General features: G+C 45.4%; 1 protein-coding gene across 1 annotated transcript in view; it reads right to left on the reverse strand.

Annotated features, from left to right (window-relative positions):
* RYR2 (ryanodine receptor 2) overlaps nt 1-19,665 on the reverse strand; it is a 3,481,211-nt gene that overhangs the window by 1,452,276 nt on the left and 2,009,270 nt on the right. The window contains exon 55 of the mRNA XM_086925791.1: nt 4,582-4,671. Coding sequence (XP_086781917.1) covers nt 4,582-4,671 — 90 coding nt within the window. The remainder of the gene's footprint in view (nt 1-4,581; nt 4,672-19,665) is intronic.

Consider the following 19,665-nt stretch of genomic DNA (forward strand, 5'->3'; position numbering starts at 1 on the left):
AATAAGCATCTTTAAGGACCTTTCTAACCCCCGTTTGGAACTTTTGATATTTTATGTTTCATGAAATAGAAGCTCTATTGGTACCTCTATTTTTGACTATATATTTCTTATTGTTTACTTTCACTAAAATAATCAGTACAGTACATTGGAATGTATAGATGTTTTGAATTTCTACAACATTTCCTTGCATATAATCATGCTTCAACCGCACACTATCCGTTTTCACCATGGTTATCTTTCCTTCTAGTCCTTTTTTAGTGTCCACATGTCCCTTCACGTAATTGAAACGACGGGAGCAGTCGTCCTAGTTTTATGTAAATTCATTTTCACTTTTTGAGTATAAACATCATGCACCGTTATTATGTATTATCTTCATTTTGCACTCCGTTTCCCAAATGTTCGACTAAATTATTGAGAAGTCTTTTTTCGACTTCCTTTGCCACAATGCGCCCACGTGATCGGAACCTAGCTCGGCTGTTTAAAAACATAACCGCGAGCATTTCCTCCTCACCCGCCCGGTATCCAGGAGAGCGTTTCTGAGTTACCCGACCGCTGAACACGGCAGGACATTCTATTGACTCACGTAAGTGTTATCCCATCACTCGTGAACGATTTCGGTATCACACGCACCTAATTTTTGCACCTTGCCGCAATTTGATTACCGCACTCGTGAAAACGTTTTCCAAAACTATGCGCACTAATGCAATACCCTGTATTCATATAGTGGCGATCCTCACTCCACTTTTTTTATTTATTTAAGCCCCGAACCACCTCACCACTAGTACACTGTATCAGGACTCGTTTAAAGTTGTGTTATTTTTACCTAGACATGATGACATTATAACATTAATTTGTATTTTCATCTGATTGTTTGCATATTAAGGAAATGTTTTATATATATATGATATTGAAGGTGATGGTCCTGTATTCGTCTTCTTCCACAGGCCCCTGACGAAGGGTCACATGACCTGACCCGAAATGCATTGGGCAGAGTTGTAAAGAATGTTATGTTCCCTTAAGGACATTAATTGCCAAGATATTCTTTAATGAATGAAGAAAGAAATAACTGATCAATAAAACTCTAAGACAAAGAAAAAAATGGAGTTATGAACTTTCATTAATAATTGAATAAAATTAGGAGAAGAAACAAGTTCAGTTTCTAGTTGAACTACAGCGCACTGTTAGTGGAAGTTAATCAACCTCCGCATAATTCGTCTAATTAAGGACACGACTAGGCATCGTGTGACAACGTGTAGCGCTAAACCAAGAACCACAAGCATCAAAGAAAAAACTTTATTCAAAAAAAAGTGTGCACAGAGACCAAAAACTTTCTGTATTTTGTACCACCCACTCAAGACCACATCAAAGAATTGTTTGCTGATGTATCAGAGCTTCCACCCGAAACATCTACGGCACAATCTGCCCTATGGCCAATTTCTCCGCCTGAGGCGTAATTGCACAGAGATTGAAAACTTCAAATCTCAATCTAAAGATCTACGCAATAAATTTGAAACACGCCAGTACCCAGAGAAAATAATAAACCAAGCGTACAAAAGGGCACGTAACAACTGCAGGGAGAGCTTGCTGGAAGATAAACAACCCAAAGAGGAGAGCAGAAGACCAATATGTATCACCACAAACAAATAAAATTCCAATCAGGTAACAAAAATTGTTAATAAACATTGGAAGATCCTGAACAGTGGCGGTCGAGACATCCCGAAACCGACGTTTTCCCACAGGAAGGGGAGAAGCATACGAGACATGTTGGTCCACACCAGGCCGAAAACAAAGAGAGATGACACTACCCTCCTGAATCCGGAATTCGTCCAAGGCCACCACCAGTGCGGTAAATGCAAAGTCTATAGCCTCATGAAGAAAAGTAAAAAACTGACATTCCGGAATGGAACTACATGGGAACAAAGACGATTCCCAACATGCAATTGTCACAACGTGGTCTACTTGATCACATGCCCATGTCTACTGGAATATGTCGGCATGACCAGCAGGGCCATAAAAATTAGAATAGGGGAACACAAGAGCACCATCAAGTTAAAAAAAATCAGCACAAAAATGGAGACACATTTTCTAGAGAAAGGATATAAACCGGAAGACATTTCATGGACCATCATTGAACAAGTGGAAAAAGAGGAACACCTTTTGGAAAAAGAACAGAGATGGGTGTTCCGCCTCAATACTAACCTAGTGGGCTTAAATAATGGAATACCCTGGGGACAGTTATAAGGAGGCCCTCCTATCTCACTGAACAATTGCCCTCTCTCTATGAATAAACTGTATGTGCACAAACGTTTTCAGAAATGTGTGTCTAATTTATGTCACCTCAGTTAGCACTGCCGTAGATGACGACCGTCCTCTCTATGTATAGATATGCACAAGATCACCAGATCACCATCTAATGAGCACATATCCTCCATTCGTTTGAAACTGACTTTGGAATCTGGAAGGTCTACACGCATGTTTTCACCTACTGGTGCACTTACTAAAACCGATCTATTAAACTACTCCTCGCAGAACAATGTACAGCCGCAGCAGTTTCATCAAATTTGAGTCGTGGTTTAATTTGTAGTTGTTAACATTTGTCTGGGCTCACACTTCTATTTTTATCCATCTATTTTTTAACTGATGTGGGAAGACTAGAGTAGGACTATTGAAACAATAGAAAGACTTAAACACAACTATTTACCAACGATGGTGCCATTCACAGCGGCCATTTTTTGTTAGCGCTTTAGCCGTTTGACTAGCGTTGCCAGGCAGAGGATGACTCAACAGACCCGCCGAGTAGAAGACGGCAGGTATGTTATATAAATATGAGTGTTCCCAGCGAGCCTCCACAATCCTCGGAGCAGCACGGGGGCAGGATTGATTCGAATACTCCTCAGCGGTGACGTAAGTTTGGACTACAGCCAGAAGTCTTTAAAATATGGCTATTGTGTATCACGAGTCAAACCGATGTCGAGACACCGGTGTAACTTTATTTTTTATAGTGACCGCATGGAAACCCTTTGATGCTGGCTCATGGGGCACGCTAGATCTCTTATCCTAGTATGTATATTTACCCTTTCAGCATTGTATGAGTGACACAGATCGCTTTTTTCTCTTACCTTCTAAAGGTGTTCCGAAAAAACGGCAGAAATTTACCTTCAGTTCCCTGATAAATTTCACTTTCGTTCTGGTGCCGAGTAAGAGTCTATTGAGGCACGCGTGTGACTGTGGAATGTTTTTCTTTAGATACAGTGTATCCGATACCAATGAACTATTGGAACAATTTTGGGTTTTTTGCATCATGGCAATACATAGCAAAATACGTGAGAGATACAGAGAAAAATATATCACGATGTTTCTCCATAGGTGGATTAATACAAACGTGTGACCAATGGGTACTGTGTGCAGAGATATATATGTCGACAATTATGTGACCATATATGTTTTTTCTTCTTTTTCCTCCTTTTTCCTTCTAGAGACCACAATAGGTCATTTTTTGCTTATGAATAGGGCCTACTCAAGCCCTCATGCTAAATAGAGTAGCCTATTTTTGCTACTTTATTTTAGGACAATAGGCATACTATTTAGATAGTTATTTGAGTATATTTAGTAGGGACTAACATAGGTCCTGATGAGTAAGCAGTAGGGGACTGCTTATGAAACATGTCATGTCGACCAAGTAGTACGCATAATAAGCTCTACTACAACAACCCCCCCCTTTTTAACAATTCCAGCTAGAGAAGCCAATAAATTATTTTTTCTACTAGCCAGGGAATTTTTAATAATTCACATATTTATACACTTAAGTCCCTACACTTTTTCAAATCACTCACACCACCTTTACATTACACATAGCCTATCGTCAAAAAACGAAGTGCTCCCGCGGAGCTCGTAGATCGTAGTACGCCCCGCCCCGTAGAGGGACGGGAAGACCCCCATGATGAAGCATGACAGTAAGGGATTCTTAGTGTGTGAGGGGTATTTTAAAAACACATAGTGCTTGCCTTTGCCATCAGCAAAGTATAGCCTTTCTCACCTTTCTAGATAAAATCACAATATCAAATAAAATTCACTTTCCTGTTCACATTGATAGAATCCAATTGTTTACATATGAAACAAAAATACAAGCATTGGAATGCTGGTGTATAAGACTTACACCAGTCATTATTAGCCCTGAGCCACATCATTGTCTTCAAGGAAGCTCCATGCATTCCAATTTTCTAATTGTAAATAAATGCTCTATTTAAGGTGCTTTAGAAGAAAGAGCTATCTAAATAGCAGATGATTATTATACCTATCACTATATGAAATGGATTACTTAGACAGTGCATCACAACCAAATCGTTGGTTCTGGACTATCACTGCATTTAGTGATGTTTAAAGTGGTACATTAACCAAAAATGACATCACCATGTTGGGGGATATGTTATAAATATAAACATAATCCCTCACGGTGAAAACGTTGTTACCAAAAGGATTATCGCAAGTGCATAATTTAATGCTGATGAAACATTGTACACCATTGTAAAATAAATACACCAATATTCATACACAAATGTTCATAAACAAATAAATCATTACCTTTTCAGAGAGCAGTTTGTATGGTTTCAGTAACAGATGAACCTTTGAAGACTCTGAACATATTTCACCATAAATCCAACCGTTTGCTAACTGTGGAATAGAAGAAGCAGAGTAAAGGACTTGTGAGTGACAGTTTCATTCCTCAAGACTAGGAAGCTGGCAGTTATGAATATGTTTACCGTGTGCACTCAATTGCCATTGAACTGAAGTGTAATTGTCTATCTACTGGCAATGTAAATCAAATCAACATGGGTGACAGCTCTTTGATATCAGCTCTGAGTGAGCGACGCTTCTGCAGGCTTTTTTTATGAGTCCAGAATATTTAAATCTGATGCATATACCTTTATCAGATACATTTCTGAAAGGATAAAATCAATGAAATGCCTAAAGATGCTCCTATTACATAGTACAGATCTACATCAGATGGAATCTACCTATTCCTATAGACAATTCTTATATAATACATGTTGAGAGCCCCCCTATCAAAGACAGAGCAATTCCTTTTTAAATTAAAGCTCCCATACGCTATGCATCTACCCATTACCATTGTCTGATTCTTGTTGTGCCATCCTCACCTATACAATAGACTGTGCGGCAGTCATTCGAATTAGACCAATTTGGTCTGAGATACACAAGACAGGAGTAGAGGTACTTCTAGATAGTTCCAATGACAGAGAGAATCACACTCCTGATTCCTTAGCTCAGTAACGTCAGTACCCTTAGTCACAAAAAGTGATCGCCATCACCATACAATCCATGTGAAAGTTGAAAGCAAATGTCTATAATGGAAGGGACCATCGACTTTGGCTCATGTGCAATAAATATAAATTGAACTGCATTTGAAGGGTAGTCTTGAAAAGGGCTCAGAAGAAAATGGGGCTTCTATGAAAGAAAAAATATAGTTTTAGTGGTGTGCGATATCTTGCGCTTAGCATGTCTTGATATTGAAATACAGATCCACTATGTTCATCTCCACATTCATAAATATTTAACTAACCAACTCTAGGGAATGTCATCATTATATTGAACCATGATGATTTATTTTTCAATAAATTTTCAGCCAAAAGTCTAAACAAGCTTTCCATGTCTGCATCTCACAGTAAATCATTCTTTTTCACTGTGCAAACCCTTCTGCATTTTAGTTACTACTCCAAGTTTGATGCTCTGCCATGCCATCAGAGTATTTTTCCAAATGGCTACCTTTTTTCTTGGCTATTCCCGTTCATTGTCATAAATGTAATTGTAGTTGACAATTTCCACAATCTACTTGTTTTTGACAATGGGAATAGCTGAGCTTTCTGTATGATGTTACCAGGGTGAAATACTTTTTCGATGGCTCTGAAACTGCTTTAGTGGTTTTTCGTATTTTGTGGTTTTGGTATTATAGTTCTGTTTTATGAACTGAGTTGCTTTATGGCAAATGCCCATCTTTTCATTGCTTTCTGGTAACATAACAAAAAGCAATGACTTAATAGCATTTAAAACCATAAAGAAAACCGGATAGGAACTAGATACCTAAAAGGTCCATAAGAAATGAGTTGTTGGTCGACTGGGGTGTTAACCCTAGTCAAGCAGCAACCAAAATCTTTGTCAGGGTGTTGGCTGCAATACTTTGGTGGAATTAACTAGGGAGTACCTGCTCTGAGGTCACCAGATGACATCGGACAGTTGGTTTGCTAGTTTCAGTGTCTCTCAGTGCCTTCAGCCTCTGTCCATGGACAGTGACCCATTCCCTGTATTTCTTAGTGTTACTAGGCATGTGAGTTCTCTGTAGCAATCTCTGTCACCCAGGGACACTAGGGTAACTTCTAAGCTGCCCCCCTTCCCCCAATGGAGACAAATTCCTCCTCAAGCTCTACACTAGCCAACCCCAGTGACTGCTCACCTGCGGGGGTCTGGGTTTGCTTGGCACACATGGCATCTCGCTTGAAGTTCACTTCTGCTGGCACTTATAGCACTTGGGGGAGGGGCCTTCCCTGAGGACTTATTGTCAGGGTACCACTTCTTCTTTTTCTCAGTTGCAGATTGGGAGTCCTGACCCACAGAATTATTTTTAGGACCTTTAGGGAACTCTTTATTTTTATTTTTGTATCCCCCACCTTCATCTGGTGGGAACCCTGTCCACCCTTATGGTGATCCTCCCTCAGATAAATGTTTGTGGACCCTGGTGCTGACCCAGTAGCCTGCCTCCTCAGCATGGTACCAGGGTTCAGTGAGCTTACTATCAATCAGGTGTTGCTGTAGGTCTGCAAAACAAAGACTGAAAATGTGATTCTTTGTAATAAAAGTATACAGCCTCTGAGAATCATCTACTTCACTGCCCTTCACCCAGCCATCCAGTGCCCTGCAAAGGGGGTCCCCAGGTGTGAAGAGCCGTTTACTGACTCTCCTCAAACTTCTGCCTATACTTCTGTGAGGTAAGGCCCAACTTTCTAAAAAAGGGCTTCCTTCTTGGGGAGATACTTCATCCTGTCCCCCTTCTCCAAGGCCAGTAGGATGTCCCTCCGCTTGCTAGGGATGTGCTTCCACAGACTAGCCCCCCCATTACTCCTCAGGGATCCTGTGCATCTGTAAAACAACCTCATAAGATTCAAACAACTTGTCAATGCCGACCCCACAACAAAGTCAGGCACCCGACCCTAAAGAATATGGACCCTCTTGTCTTCAGAAGTCACTGCAGGTAAGCTGCCACCATCACTGCTGGACATTTTAATATCAGCCATCATATTTCAAACACCAGGAAAAAATCAAAAGCTTATTCCAAGAAGGCAGTGGTGGAGAGCTTAGCATCCATGTCACATTTTGGGATGACCGGTATTTTAAATCACTGAAGAAATGGAGCAGCTCTATCTCAACTCCTAGTGATGAACAAATTACTTACCTTCGGTAACGCTTTTTCTGGTGGATACAGTATCTGCCTGTGGATTCCTCACCTTGTGAATATCCCCTGCGGATGTATGACGTTACAACGCATGCTTTTACCACGCATGCCGTTACAACGCAGTTTTTACAACGCATACCATTACAATGCATAGCGCTTTGTGGTGCTGGATAGTGAATAGTTTAATTTACTATTCCAACTCCAGTCCCCGTGGATAGTAGGGAAGGTGTTGGATAGTATATTAAATCTATTCCCTATCCTAGAGCACCCCCCAGCGCAATGCGTTGTAATGTTTGCGTCGTAATGGTAGTGCGTTGTAAAAGTTTCGTTGTAAAGGCTGTTTACCATCCCCTGCGCAGCAGACATTCGGGATTTTTTGTAGCTCTCCATGCCGGCGAGGTCATGGACGACGTCGCAGAAGGTATGACTCCGCTCGTGACCCCGCTGACGTCACTGGATCCATAATAGGGCCTCGTCGGCGTGATGACATCAGTTCCGCCCCTTTTTTCCGTGCCCCAGAGGCACCCGGATGGACCGACATAAACAATTGTAGTATACACAGTACACAGTATTTGAACCAACACACATAGTGTGAAGACAACTCAACAGGTAAACATGATTAAACATTTCCAATAGAAAATACAACATAAATACTTGCAGGTATAGAAAAGTAGACAACGGCGAGGCGGGTTGGCATGTGAGGAATCCATAGGCAGACACTGTATCCACCAGAAAAAGCGTTACCGAAAGTAAGTAAGAAATGCGTTACTTACCTGTAACTGCAGATATCCAGTATTGGTGTCTTTCATAGATTCAAATGCCTGAATCATTCCCCGTCGTCGAGACGGGAGCCTCCGGAATATAAAAAAGTAATGTCCTATAGACATACATAGAGAAACATAGGCCTAAGGATCCCACCTTAGTGACCTATCAACGTCCTTTTGTATAAAGGACCAAACTAGAGTAGTCCCAAGGGTCCCACCTTAGTGGCCTATCTATGTCCTTTTGTAAAAAGGACCAAATAAAGAAAACCAACCAATCAGCTACCACCTCCTTCTCGAACCTTCCTGTCAGGAGCCTAGGTCTCTCAGATTTTCGTACGCACCAAGCTAGGTAGGCGTAAACTTGTTAGAGAGATAGGTGAGTCCTTCCAGGGGAGGCGGGAGGGTGCATGTGAATCTATGAAAGACACCAATACTGGATAACTGCAGTTACAGGTAAGTAATGCATTTCTTATCCAGTATTTGGGTGTCTTTCATAGATTCACATGCCTGAATCAGAGTAGCAAGCAATATATTATGCACATTCTTGATGGAACATCATATATAAGTCTGTAGATAATACATATCGCATGACTGTTGGATGGAGGGATGTCAGAAGGCTCACCTCACTGGAATAGATGGCGCAGCACTGCTTGGCCCACTGCTGCATCCTTCATCAGCTCAGTATCCAGGCAGTAGTGCCTGGTGAAGGTATGCAGTGACTTCCAGGTCGCCGCTCTGCAGATGTCCAATACCGGCACTCCAGCAAATAGTGCCGCAGACGTGGACCTGGCTCTTGTCGAATGGGCTTTGACTCTTGAGTCCAAAGGTCATCCGGCCTTGTCATGGCAAAAGGTGATCGCCGAGGAAATCCACCTTGAAATGCTTTGTTTTGACAGGGGCATGCCCTTCCGTGGTCTACTAAAGGCAACAAAGAGTTTAGACGATTTTCGGAAGTGTTTTGTCTTGTCAATGTAGAATTTAAGACACCAGATCCAATGAATGAAGAGTTTTCTCAGCTACCGTGGTGGGATTTGGAAAAAATGATCTGAGGACCACTGGTTCGTTGAGGTGGAAGTCCGAAGGGACTTTCGGAATGAACCGAGGATTAGTTCGTAAGAGCACTCTGTCCTCCCTGAACTGAAGGAAAGGGCCTTGGATTAAGAGAGCCTGCAACTCGCTGACCCTTCTAGCCGAAGTCAAGGCCAGGAGGAGGGCCGTTTTCCATGAGATAAATTTGATGTCCGCCCTATGGATGGGTTCAAAGGGGTGCTTCATTAATTGGTGAAGGACCACGTTGAGGTGCCATGACGGAGGGATCAGTCTTGGTCGTGGGAAGGACCTGTATAGGCCTTTAAGGAACTGCTTTATAAGTCTGTTTGTCCACAGGGATGGACCTTTAGAAGTCCTTGTGAACCTTGAGATCGCCGCCAGGTGCACTTTAATGGATGCGTGCGCAAGGCCCGATTGTGCCAGATTTAGCAAGTATGGTAGCAGCTGCTGTGGAGTGATGTGGAAAGGGTGTAGGCTTTCGGCCACACACCAAGAGCAAAACCGCTTCCATTTTAATTAGTAGGTTTTATTAGTGCTGTCCGCTCTAGCCTTTACAAGGATGCCTCTGCACTCCTGCGGGATGTTTAGGTGGCTGAATTCCCTGTGTTCAGGAGCCACGCTGACAACTTTAGAGAGCTCAGATTCGGGTGAAGAACCTGTCCTTGGGACATCGTGAGCAGAGCTGGATGTTGACGCAGTCGAATAGGTGGCTGAGCCGAGAGGCGGTGAAGGTCCGTGAACCAGTGCTGCCTCGGCCAGAATGGAGCGATCAGGATCAGAGTGCAGGGTTCTGACTTCGATTTCCTGAGAATCCTCGGTATCAGTGGGAATGGCGGAAAAGCATATGCAAATATGTTGTACCATGCGATGGAAAAAGCATTTCCAAGGGTCCCCGGTTGGTGATGCCTGCTTGCAAAGCTTGGGCATTTGGCGTTCTCTTTCGTGGCAAAGAGGTCTATTTGCGGAGTTCCCCATTCCGCGAAGAGGTATTCCAGGGCTTCCAGGTCTATTTCCCATTCGTGAGATGGAGTTCCCTGTCTGCTCAGAGCGTCCGCCAAGACATTGTCCTTGCCCGGGACGTACTCTGCTTTCAGCGTTATCCCATGTACCACAAGCCAGTTCCAGACCCTTTGCGATTCGCGAGATAGTGATAGCGATCGCGTCCCCCCCTGCTTGTTCAGGTAGTGCATCGTCGTGGAGTTGTCTGTCCTGACGAGCACTGGGGAGTTTTGAATATGTGGCAGGAAGGCTTGTAGAGCCAGGAAGACCGCTCTTAACTCCAATAGGTTGATGTGGAGCCGGGTTTCTTGTTCTGTCCATTTGCCATTGACCTGGAGTTCTTGGAGGACCGCTCCCCAGCCTTCTAGGGATGCGTCCGTTGTTATGACATGTGGCTCTGCGGGCAGCAGGAACGGCAATCCCTTTGACAGGTGTTTGAGCGATCTCCACCACTGTAAGTGGTTGACCATGTTTCGAGTGACTCGTATGCGGTCCTCGAATGATCCTGTGCTTTGCGTCCATTGGTTTGTCAACTCCTCCTGGAGTGGGCGCATCTTGAGTCGGCAATGGGGTATGAGCATGATACATGAGGACATCATGCCTAGGAGAGAATTGAAGGTGCGGACCGGTAAGGTTTTCCTTGATGCCACTGACGTGGCCAGGGAGATGAGTTTGACTTTCCTCTCCTGAGAAGGGAAAGCTTTGATACGTTCCATGTCCAGAGTTGCCCCAAGAAAGGTAATGACCTTTTTGGGCTCTAGTGTAGACTTCTCGAGGTTGAGAGTCAAACCTAGTCATTGAAAAATGTTCAGACCGGCGCTGGAGGATTTAGCTGCGCCTTTCGCAGATGGTGCCTTTACCAGCCAGTCGTCCAGGTATGGGAAGACCTGGTGTCCTTGTTGGCGGAGGAAGGCTGCCACAGGGGAGAGGCATTTGGTAAATATCCGTGGTGCAGATTTGAGGCCAAACGGGAGGACACGAAATTGGTAATGTTGCCCCGCTACAGCAAATCTGAGGTACTTCCTGTGGCCTTTGAGGATCGGAATATGGTAGTAGGCGTCCTGCAGGTCTAAGGAGGCCATGTAGTCCCCTTCCTCCAATAGTCCCAGGATGTCCTGGAGTGTCACCATACGGAACAATTGTTTCTTTAGGAACACATTGAGTGCCCTGAGATCCAGGATTGGTCTCCACTTTTTCCCTTTTTTGTGAATCAGAAAGAAGTGGGAGTAAAAACCTTTCCCTTTGTGGGCAGGTGGAACCTTCTCTATCGCTCCCTTCTGCATCATGGAAGCGATTTCCTGAAGAACCAATCGTAGGTGCCTGTGGGACCGTTTGCGAGGTGGTGTTGTCGGAGGAATTGTGACAAATTCCAGAGAATGTCCGAACTGAATGAGCTGTAGCACCCACCAATCTGTTGTTATCAATCTCCAATTTGCAAGGAAGTGTGAGAGTTTTCCTCCAATTTTGAAGAAGCTCGATGGTGGATGGATGGGCCATTGACACAAGTCATTGGCGGCCGCCAGCTTGTTTTTTCTGGTTCTTCCCCCTATAGTTAGACTTGCAGTAGGAAGTCTGACGTCCTTGCTGTTGTTGTCGCGGTTGGTATTGCGTTCTGTTCTGGCTGTATGAATAAGAGGACCTGTTCTGATATGTGCCTCTTTAAGAAGATTGTCCTCTGTTTTTGTTCCCACAAAAGGACTGGTTTCGGAATTGCAGTGTCCCAAGGGCTTTGGCAGTGTCCGTGTCCTTTTTGATAGTATTTAAGGCCTCATCAATCTTTTCCCCGAAGAGATGCGGGCCGTCATAAGGCATATCAATAATTTTCGTCTGCACTTCCTGGCGAAAAGAGGTGGCCTTGAGCCAGCCTTGTCTTCTGAGTACAGCAGCACCTGCCAATTGCATGAACCCGGTCAAGGCAACATCCATTGCGCAGTCAATGAGTTCGGAAGCAGACGTCTGTCCTTCCAAGAGGAGTGATTGAGCTTCCTCTTTTACATCCTCTGGCAGGTGAGATAGGTAAGGCTCAATATCTGCCCAAAGTTGCCGGTTGTAGCGGCCCAGGAGTGCGATGGAATTTGCCACCTTTACTGTCATGGCCGACGTGGTGGAAAAACGCTTGCCAATAGTATCCAGTTTTCTGCCTTCTTTGTCAGGTGGTGTTGACAAAGGCGATGCTGGGTTACGTGAATTCTTCTGCGCCGCCTGGGTTACCACAGAATCTGCCTTGGGGTGTCCGGTGAGGCATGCTGGCGCTGATGAGGTTGCCTTGTATTTCTTTTCAAGCCTGGGTACCACTACTGGAATTGAGGCTGGTGTTTGCATCAGTAATTTTCCTTGCTTCCATACGAAGTCAATGATGGGAATTGACTTGGTTGTCTTTTTGGCTGGTTCCTTGAATTCATACAGGAAGCACTCAGTTTCCTGAGTTTCCATAGCCATATGGAATCGCTTGGCTGCACGCTCTACAAGGTTATGGAATCCACCAATGTCTGCGGGTGGTGATTCCGAGGACTGTGGTTCCGGGGAGGCCGGAGAAGGAGCTATATAGTCTTGATCGACATCTGGGTCAGACTCATCTTCACGGACTTCGCCCTCTTCTCGGTCGCCTTCTTCGTCAGCAGACGAATAAATTTCCTGCACTGGCTCTTGTTCTCTACTAAGTGCCAGTGGTGGCGGCTTGTGTCGGGCCAGAGGAATGGGTGCTTGTACAGTAGCAGGCACAGGCGTAGAGGGCTGCTCCGGGAACCGCTGCTTATAATCCTGGATTAAAAATTGTAGGTCTGATACAATGGCCGCTGGTAGGCACACCATCGGTGTAACCTGTGTGTGGACTCGAGTGTGGACTGAATGTTCTACATGATCCACCTCTTCTAATTCTTCATCGGTGCTTTGGCACTTATACACAAGGTCTGATGGGCTTGTGGCCTGTGTGTACTGCTCTTCCTCCGACTCCTCGCCTTGTAATAGACAGGTTGGAGGCAACTCTTGCACCTTACTGGGTGACGTCAGATCTGGCGTAATTGGTTTCCTCGTGATCTTAATGGCGACATGGGATGTCTGTGGCGGCGGGGTATCCATGGCGTGAGAAAGTAAAGTAGACTCTTTCCATTTTCTTGTTGTCAGATGCGGCGCCGATGACGACGGTGCATTTTCAGGGATCGTCGATGACTTCGTCGACGGTGTCGTCGTCGATATCACTTTCGTCGACGGTATTTTCCCCGTCGTCGACGGTGTCCCCGTCGACGGTGTTCTCATCGACGTGTCCTTCGTCGACGGTATTTTCCCCGTCGTCGGCGTTTTTGTCGTCGACGTGCCCTGCGTCGACGGGATGATCTTCGTCGACAGAACCATCGTCGTCGACTTTGGCTTCGACGTCGACGATAGGATCTTCGTCATCGATGGAGTAAATGAAATGGTTGACGACACTGGCATACTCGCCGTCGATGAAGGCGTCGTCTTCGTCGTCGAGGTAAAGGTCAACGATGCTGTCGTCGTCGACACTGTCGACGTCGACGCAGTTTTTAGCGCTGAGGAGATACTCAACGCTGTCGTCGTCAAAATCAGCGGTTGCTTCCTGGTGACAGGAAGATCCTTGCCAGACACTGAGGTTTTGCCCTCTGAGGACTTCTTGAGAGTTTTCTTAGGAGGGGTGTCTGAGGGGCTAGGGGAAGTAACCCTTGGCCTCTTCAAGGAAAATTGTGAGGTACCAGACATACTCTCACCGTCTTCTGACACCAAGTCATCTCTACCCTTCAGTCTGTTCAGCCAGAGTAGCAGGCGTCCTTCTCTGTCTTTGAGGGTCTTGCTTGAGAAGGTCCTACATATTTTGCAGTCCTTGGCTAGATGGTGAGGGTAGAGGCAATACAAGCAGGTTTCATGCTTGTCCTCTGCATGGCAATACAAATAAGCGTTGGTCCGAGTTCCAATGTGACTCATGTACTATATATGGTCTGTATCATATTGATCTGACACTCACCACAAAACCATTTACCATGAATAAGTTCACATTTATACAAATAAATCAAGAAGTGAAGGATTTCTATGCATTTATTTCTGCATAGTCAGTATTAAAGCAATAGTATTGTTTGCGTGCATTGATCAGCTTAGTTATATCAAATATTTCAAAACAAAACAGAAGTGCTTGAATGCAATTGTTAAATCATTACATTTCAGAGTGCTCTCAATGGGAAGGGAAGGGAAAGTGTGGAGGTTGTGAGGGACCGGGTAAAGGTGGTGTGACTTTTTTGAAACATCACGTTAAAATCAAGAAACGCCTTTACAATCAACATGTACAAGGTTCCAAAGTTGCATCAGACATAGGTCTAATAAATATGTTTCTTTATATCCTATGGTGTGCTGGGATGGCATAGTCTACGTTTCGACCCCCGAAATACGCTAGAAGGGTAGTTGTTGCCTCATGTTGTGGTCTTCATCAGGACAGTGTGAAGGGAGAGCCTATAAAAATAATGTGGAGGCTATAGTTACCTTTAATTAAATGGTGAGTGAGCTCAGTTGCATAAATATTAATAAGTAAAATTTACATACATCAAAGAACGGTTGGCATCTGTACCGTCTAGTGGTGGGCCAGGTCGGGCTCCTTATTGTTCTGTTTAAAACATAATAGAGACTGATTAGTGAAGGATTTAAGATCTATACTGAGATTATTGTATACCATTTGTTTGGTTTCCCAGCATGTAGAACATTTGGCTTGATTAATGAACTGACCACAATAATACATCTGAGTGGTGGTTCTTTATCTTTTCCCTACACAGCGCGACGATTGATTGAAAACAGCAGGATTAACCCCTGATGAGATGTATTTATTCCAGTAAGGAACAGTCTCCAAGTAAGTTCCCCTTTCGCCACGAGCATACTGCGACTAGCAGCCTGGTCTAGCTAGTGACTGAATCTCAGTCTCTATTATGTTTTAAACAGAACATTAAGGAGCCCGACCTGGCCCAATCAAGGGAATGGGAGGAAACGCATAAAGGAGTTGCGAGCCCCAACTCAACTGAAACGCACCCCCCAAAGCTCCCTGCATCCGATACTGGAGACTGCAGAATGACAGGCAGTGAGCGTTCTCGTGAGTGGCGAACAGGTCCACCTGAGGAGTTCCCCACGTCCGAAAGACGTGACGAACCACCTCTGGATGAAGCCTCCACTCGTGGTCAGCCGAGAACTGCCAACTGAGACTGTCTGCACGCACGATCAGAACTCCGGCCAGATGATTTGCCATCAGACAAATCTAATGGTCCTGTATCCAGGACCAGAGACGCAGAGCCTCTCTGCAAAGACACTGCGAACCCACTCATCCCTGCTTGTTGACATACCACATCGCGGTAGTGTTGTCCATCAGGACCTGACCGACTGACCGCGAAGGGAAGGGAGGAAGGCCTTGGGCGGCAGATGAATCGCCCGCAACTCTAGAAGGTGGATATGAAGCAACCTTTCCTCTGGAGACCAAAGACCCTTGATCTCCAGATCCCCCAGATGAGCACCCCACCTTAGTATGGATGCATCTGTTATCACTGTGGCAACCGATGGAGGAAGATGGAAAGGCTTTCCTTGAGACAGATTGCCTTCCACACTCCACCAAGACAGATCTGCTGCAGCTTCTCTGGAGATCCTCACTGATTTCCTGAGATCTCCGTTGTGCTGATACCACTGCCTGCGGAGGCACCATTGGAGTGCCCTCATGTGCCAGCGTGCATGGTTGACCAACAGAATGCAGGAAGCCATCAGACCGAGCAGACAGAGGACCTTCAGGACTGGAACGACCGCTCCATTGTAAAACAAGGGAATCATTTCCTGAATGTCGAGAATCCTTTGAGGCAGAGGGAATGCTCGACAGACTGTAGTGTCCAGTACTGCCCCTATAAACAGGTTGCGCTGAGAGGGCACCAGGTGAGACTTGGGCACAAAGTAGCATCCCTGACCCATCTCCTGCTCTGGAACCACCTCTATTGCACCTTTCTTTAGGAAGGCCAGAACTTCCTCCTGAAGGAGATGGAGATGTTCTTCTGAGCAAGCCCCTTGGCAAGGAAGGACATTTGGAGGAAATTCCCGAAAGGGAAGAGCATACCCATTTTCCACAAGATTGAGAACCCAAAGGTCTGTAGACCGATTCCCAATCCTGTAGAAAATGGGTAAGCCGACCCCCTACAAGACCAACATGATTGGGAATGGGGAATCTAGGGCTGCTTTGCTGCGGCGATAGAAGGGGAGGTAGAGGAAGAGGAGGAGGAGGGCTGACGGCCTCGTGGACGACCTCTACTTTTTCCTCCATACGACTTGTATAGAGTATTCTGTTGCTGTTGTTGCTGCTGCTGACGAGGTTGGCCATATGAACGAAAGGATGACCTCCCAAATCCTCTGTATTTAGGAAACGAACCTCTAGGCTGAGCTTGCAAGCCAAGCGATTTTGCCGTAGCTTTGCTATACCTCTCTAGGCAGCGTCCGCTTTCTTACCAAATAGTCATGAACCATCAAATGGTAAGTCCAACAGAGTAGCTTGCACATCTGTTGAAAAATCCGTAGACTTCAACCAGGCACCCCTTCTAGTAGCCACTGCAGAACCCATGATCCTTGCCACTGAGTCAGCTGTGTCTTGCCCACTCTGAATGACTTGACGTGCAGCAGCCTGGGTATCATCCAAAACTTCCTGAAAGTTCTTCCTGTCTTCCTCAGACAGTTTAGGCAGCAACTGTTTAGATGAGTCCATCAAAGCATGGATGTAACTTCCCATCAAACAGGTAGCATTCGTAGATTTCAACGCCATACTTGCAGAGTAAAATACCTTTTTGGCAGACTGATCAACCTTTTTTGATTCCCTGTCAGCTGGAACTTAAGGGAAAGCTCCCGAAGATCTCCTTGAGCATGCAGCTTGAACCACTAGGCTCTCTGGAGAAGGATGAGCAGATAAAAACTCCGGATCACCAGGAGCCACCCTATATCTTCTTGCTATAGATCTGGAAACTGGAGGCGCAGAAAGAGGCTTTGCCAGACCTCCAACACAGGCTCAAGAATAGCCTCATTGAAAGGCAAGAGAGGCTCAACAACCGAAGAAGGCGAATGGAGCACCTCCGTTAATAAATTTGACTTGAACTCCGTGGTAAGGAGTTGAATGTCCAATAATTCAGCCGCCTTTCTAACCATCACGTGATAAGGGGCTACATCCTTTGAAGGAGCATCAGAATCAGGAAAAAACTCCCATTCAGGTGAAATGTCCAGTCCTCTGGCCTCTCTCAATTCAGCAAAGTACTCATCTGAATCACGTAGCTCACCTTCTTCCATTTCCTCACGATTCCTCCTCTCTTCTAAAACCCTCTGTGCCTCAATCCTGGAACGAATCCTCGGCACAGGAGTCGACTGATCCATAACCGACTCCATTGGATTCTAAGCCGGCGCCGTGCACTGATCCGATGGCGACACTTGCGCTGAACGAGGTTGAACAGATGGTGCCAGTGAAGATGTAAACGGCGTCGGCGTTGGAGCCCTCAGCGCTGGGAAACTCCAACACGGCACCGTCGGAAGGAAAGGCATGAAAGGTGCCTGGGCATAGGCCTGAGGCACCCCCAATTTGAAAGCTAATGGACCCATGGGACCCGCAGGTGCACCAGAGGGGTAGATTGCCCATGCAAATACCCCATACATAGCATTAAGGTAATGCGAAGGGTCTTGTCCTGGAGCAGGGAATGGAGGGTATGCTCCTGGTAGTGTCTCCGCAGCAGGTGTTCCTGTATTCGAGCCAGCCGGTGCCGATAACGGAACTTCTCTGGATCTACCTGCTCTTCCGGCACAGGATGTTCCTGATCTAGAGCCGGAGAATGGACCGAATCCGGTGATGGAGCCGGCTCGGTGATCGACGCGGAGAGACTTCAGGTGAAGCCGACTTCTCTGACGAAACCGGATTCGATAACGAAGGAGAGACATAATCTCTTCTGTGACGTCGAGGCGAGGTCGATCTTGACGCCGCTTCTTTATCAGATCGATGCCTTGAAGAGTGCTACTTCTTCTTATGTTTCTTCGGCTTCGAGTGTCCCGACGCCGACTTCGAGCCCGACCTGGATTCGGAACAAGACCTCGATCTCAACCTTTTCCTACTTGCTTTCTTATCCTTCCTCATCCTAGCCATTAAAAGCTTCACCTGTCTCTCTTTCAATGCTTTTGGGTTCATCTTCCTGCAGCTTGGACATCCATCGACGTCGTGGTCGGAAGACAAGCACCAAACACAATGTTAGTGCGGGTCAGTGATGGACATCTGCTTACCGCACTCTCTGCAGGGCTTAAAACCAGACTTCCTCACAGACATCGTCGAAAGAAACAAGAGAAACAGAGGAAAACAGCTAGAAATACAAAGTAACCACGGAGAATCCCTAAAATCAGTTGGCGTCGACGGCGCAGAAAAAAGGGAACTGACATCATCACACCGACGAGGCCCTATTATGGATCCAGTGACGTCAGCAGAGTCGCGAGTGGAGTTGCACCCTCTGTGACGTCGTCTATGACCTCACCGGCGTGGAGAGCTACAAAAAATTCCGAATGGCTGCTGCGCAGGGGATATTCACAAGGTGAGGAATCCACTGGCAGATGTATCCATCAGAAAAATGGTTACTTGATGTGGGAGATGTAGCAGCATGTGTTGACATGTACAAAACACCCGGAAAGTTGCTCCATACGCTAGTTTTCAGGCATACTTCCGGGATGGTAATTGGACATCTTGCAGCAGGAATGGTATTCTAATGAAAGAGTTCTCCATAGTAGAAAACTGTACACAAGGGAAATAGGATCCTCTCTGCATATCACACCTTTAGTATTCTCAATAGGTAAAACTTGTTTCCCTGTGCAACATGTGCGTCCCTTGTAGCCCCACCAAATGCAGGGGTGAGCCATTTCCCTTCCCACCCAGGCACAGGATTTACACAAGAGTACAAATTCTACTGTTTCCCAGGAGAGAAGGGGAAAGAGAGAAGTATATGCCCAAAAGGAACATGTTTGTAGGTGCTCATACATTTCCCAGGTTAACCATAACTTGGACAACCTTTTTCCAATCCCCTAAGTGGATTAACAGAAGCCGAAAACTCAGCGCTTGTGGCAGGGATCTGCAACAGGCAAAATGTGGTTATACCTACCAGGAATCTCTTGGTGAATTCCTATTGTGCATACAACAGGTAAATTCAGCAATACGTCTACATCACAACCAAATTCACCTTTGTGAATAGGTCCCAATATGTTCTACTAGTGGGGCTACCTTTAGAAATTGTCATGCATTAAGAGAAAAAGGTGATGCTCATATCTGCACAAATAGACAGTTGGCAGACTACTAATTATGCAAAGGGATCAATGCACTGTGAAAAAGGCTGCTTATGCCACTTCTCAAAGGCCTTCCAA

Source organism: Lissotriton vulgaris, chromosome 6 (assembly GCF_964263255.1).
Source record: "Lissotriton vulgaris chromosome 6, aLisVul1.2, whole genome shotgun sequence".
In the NCBI taxonomy this organism is placed as follows: Eukaryota; Metazoa; Chordata; class Amphibia; order Caudata; family Salamandridae; genus Lissotriton; species Lissotriton vulgaris.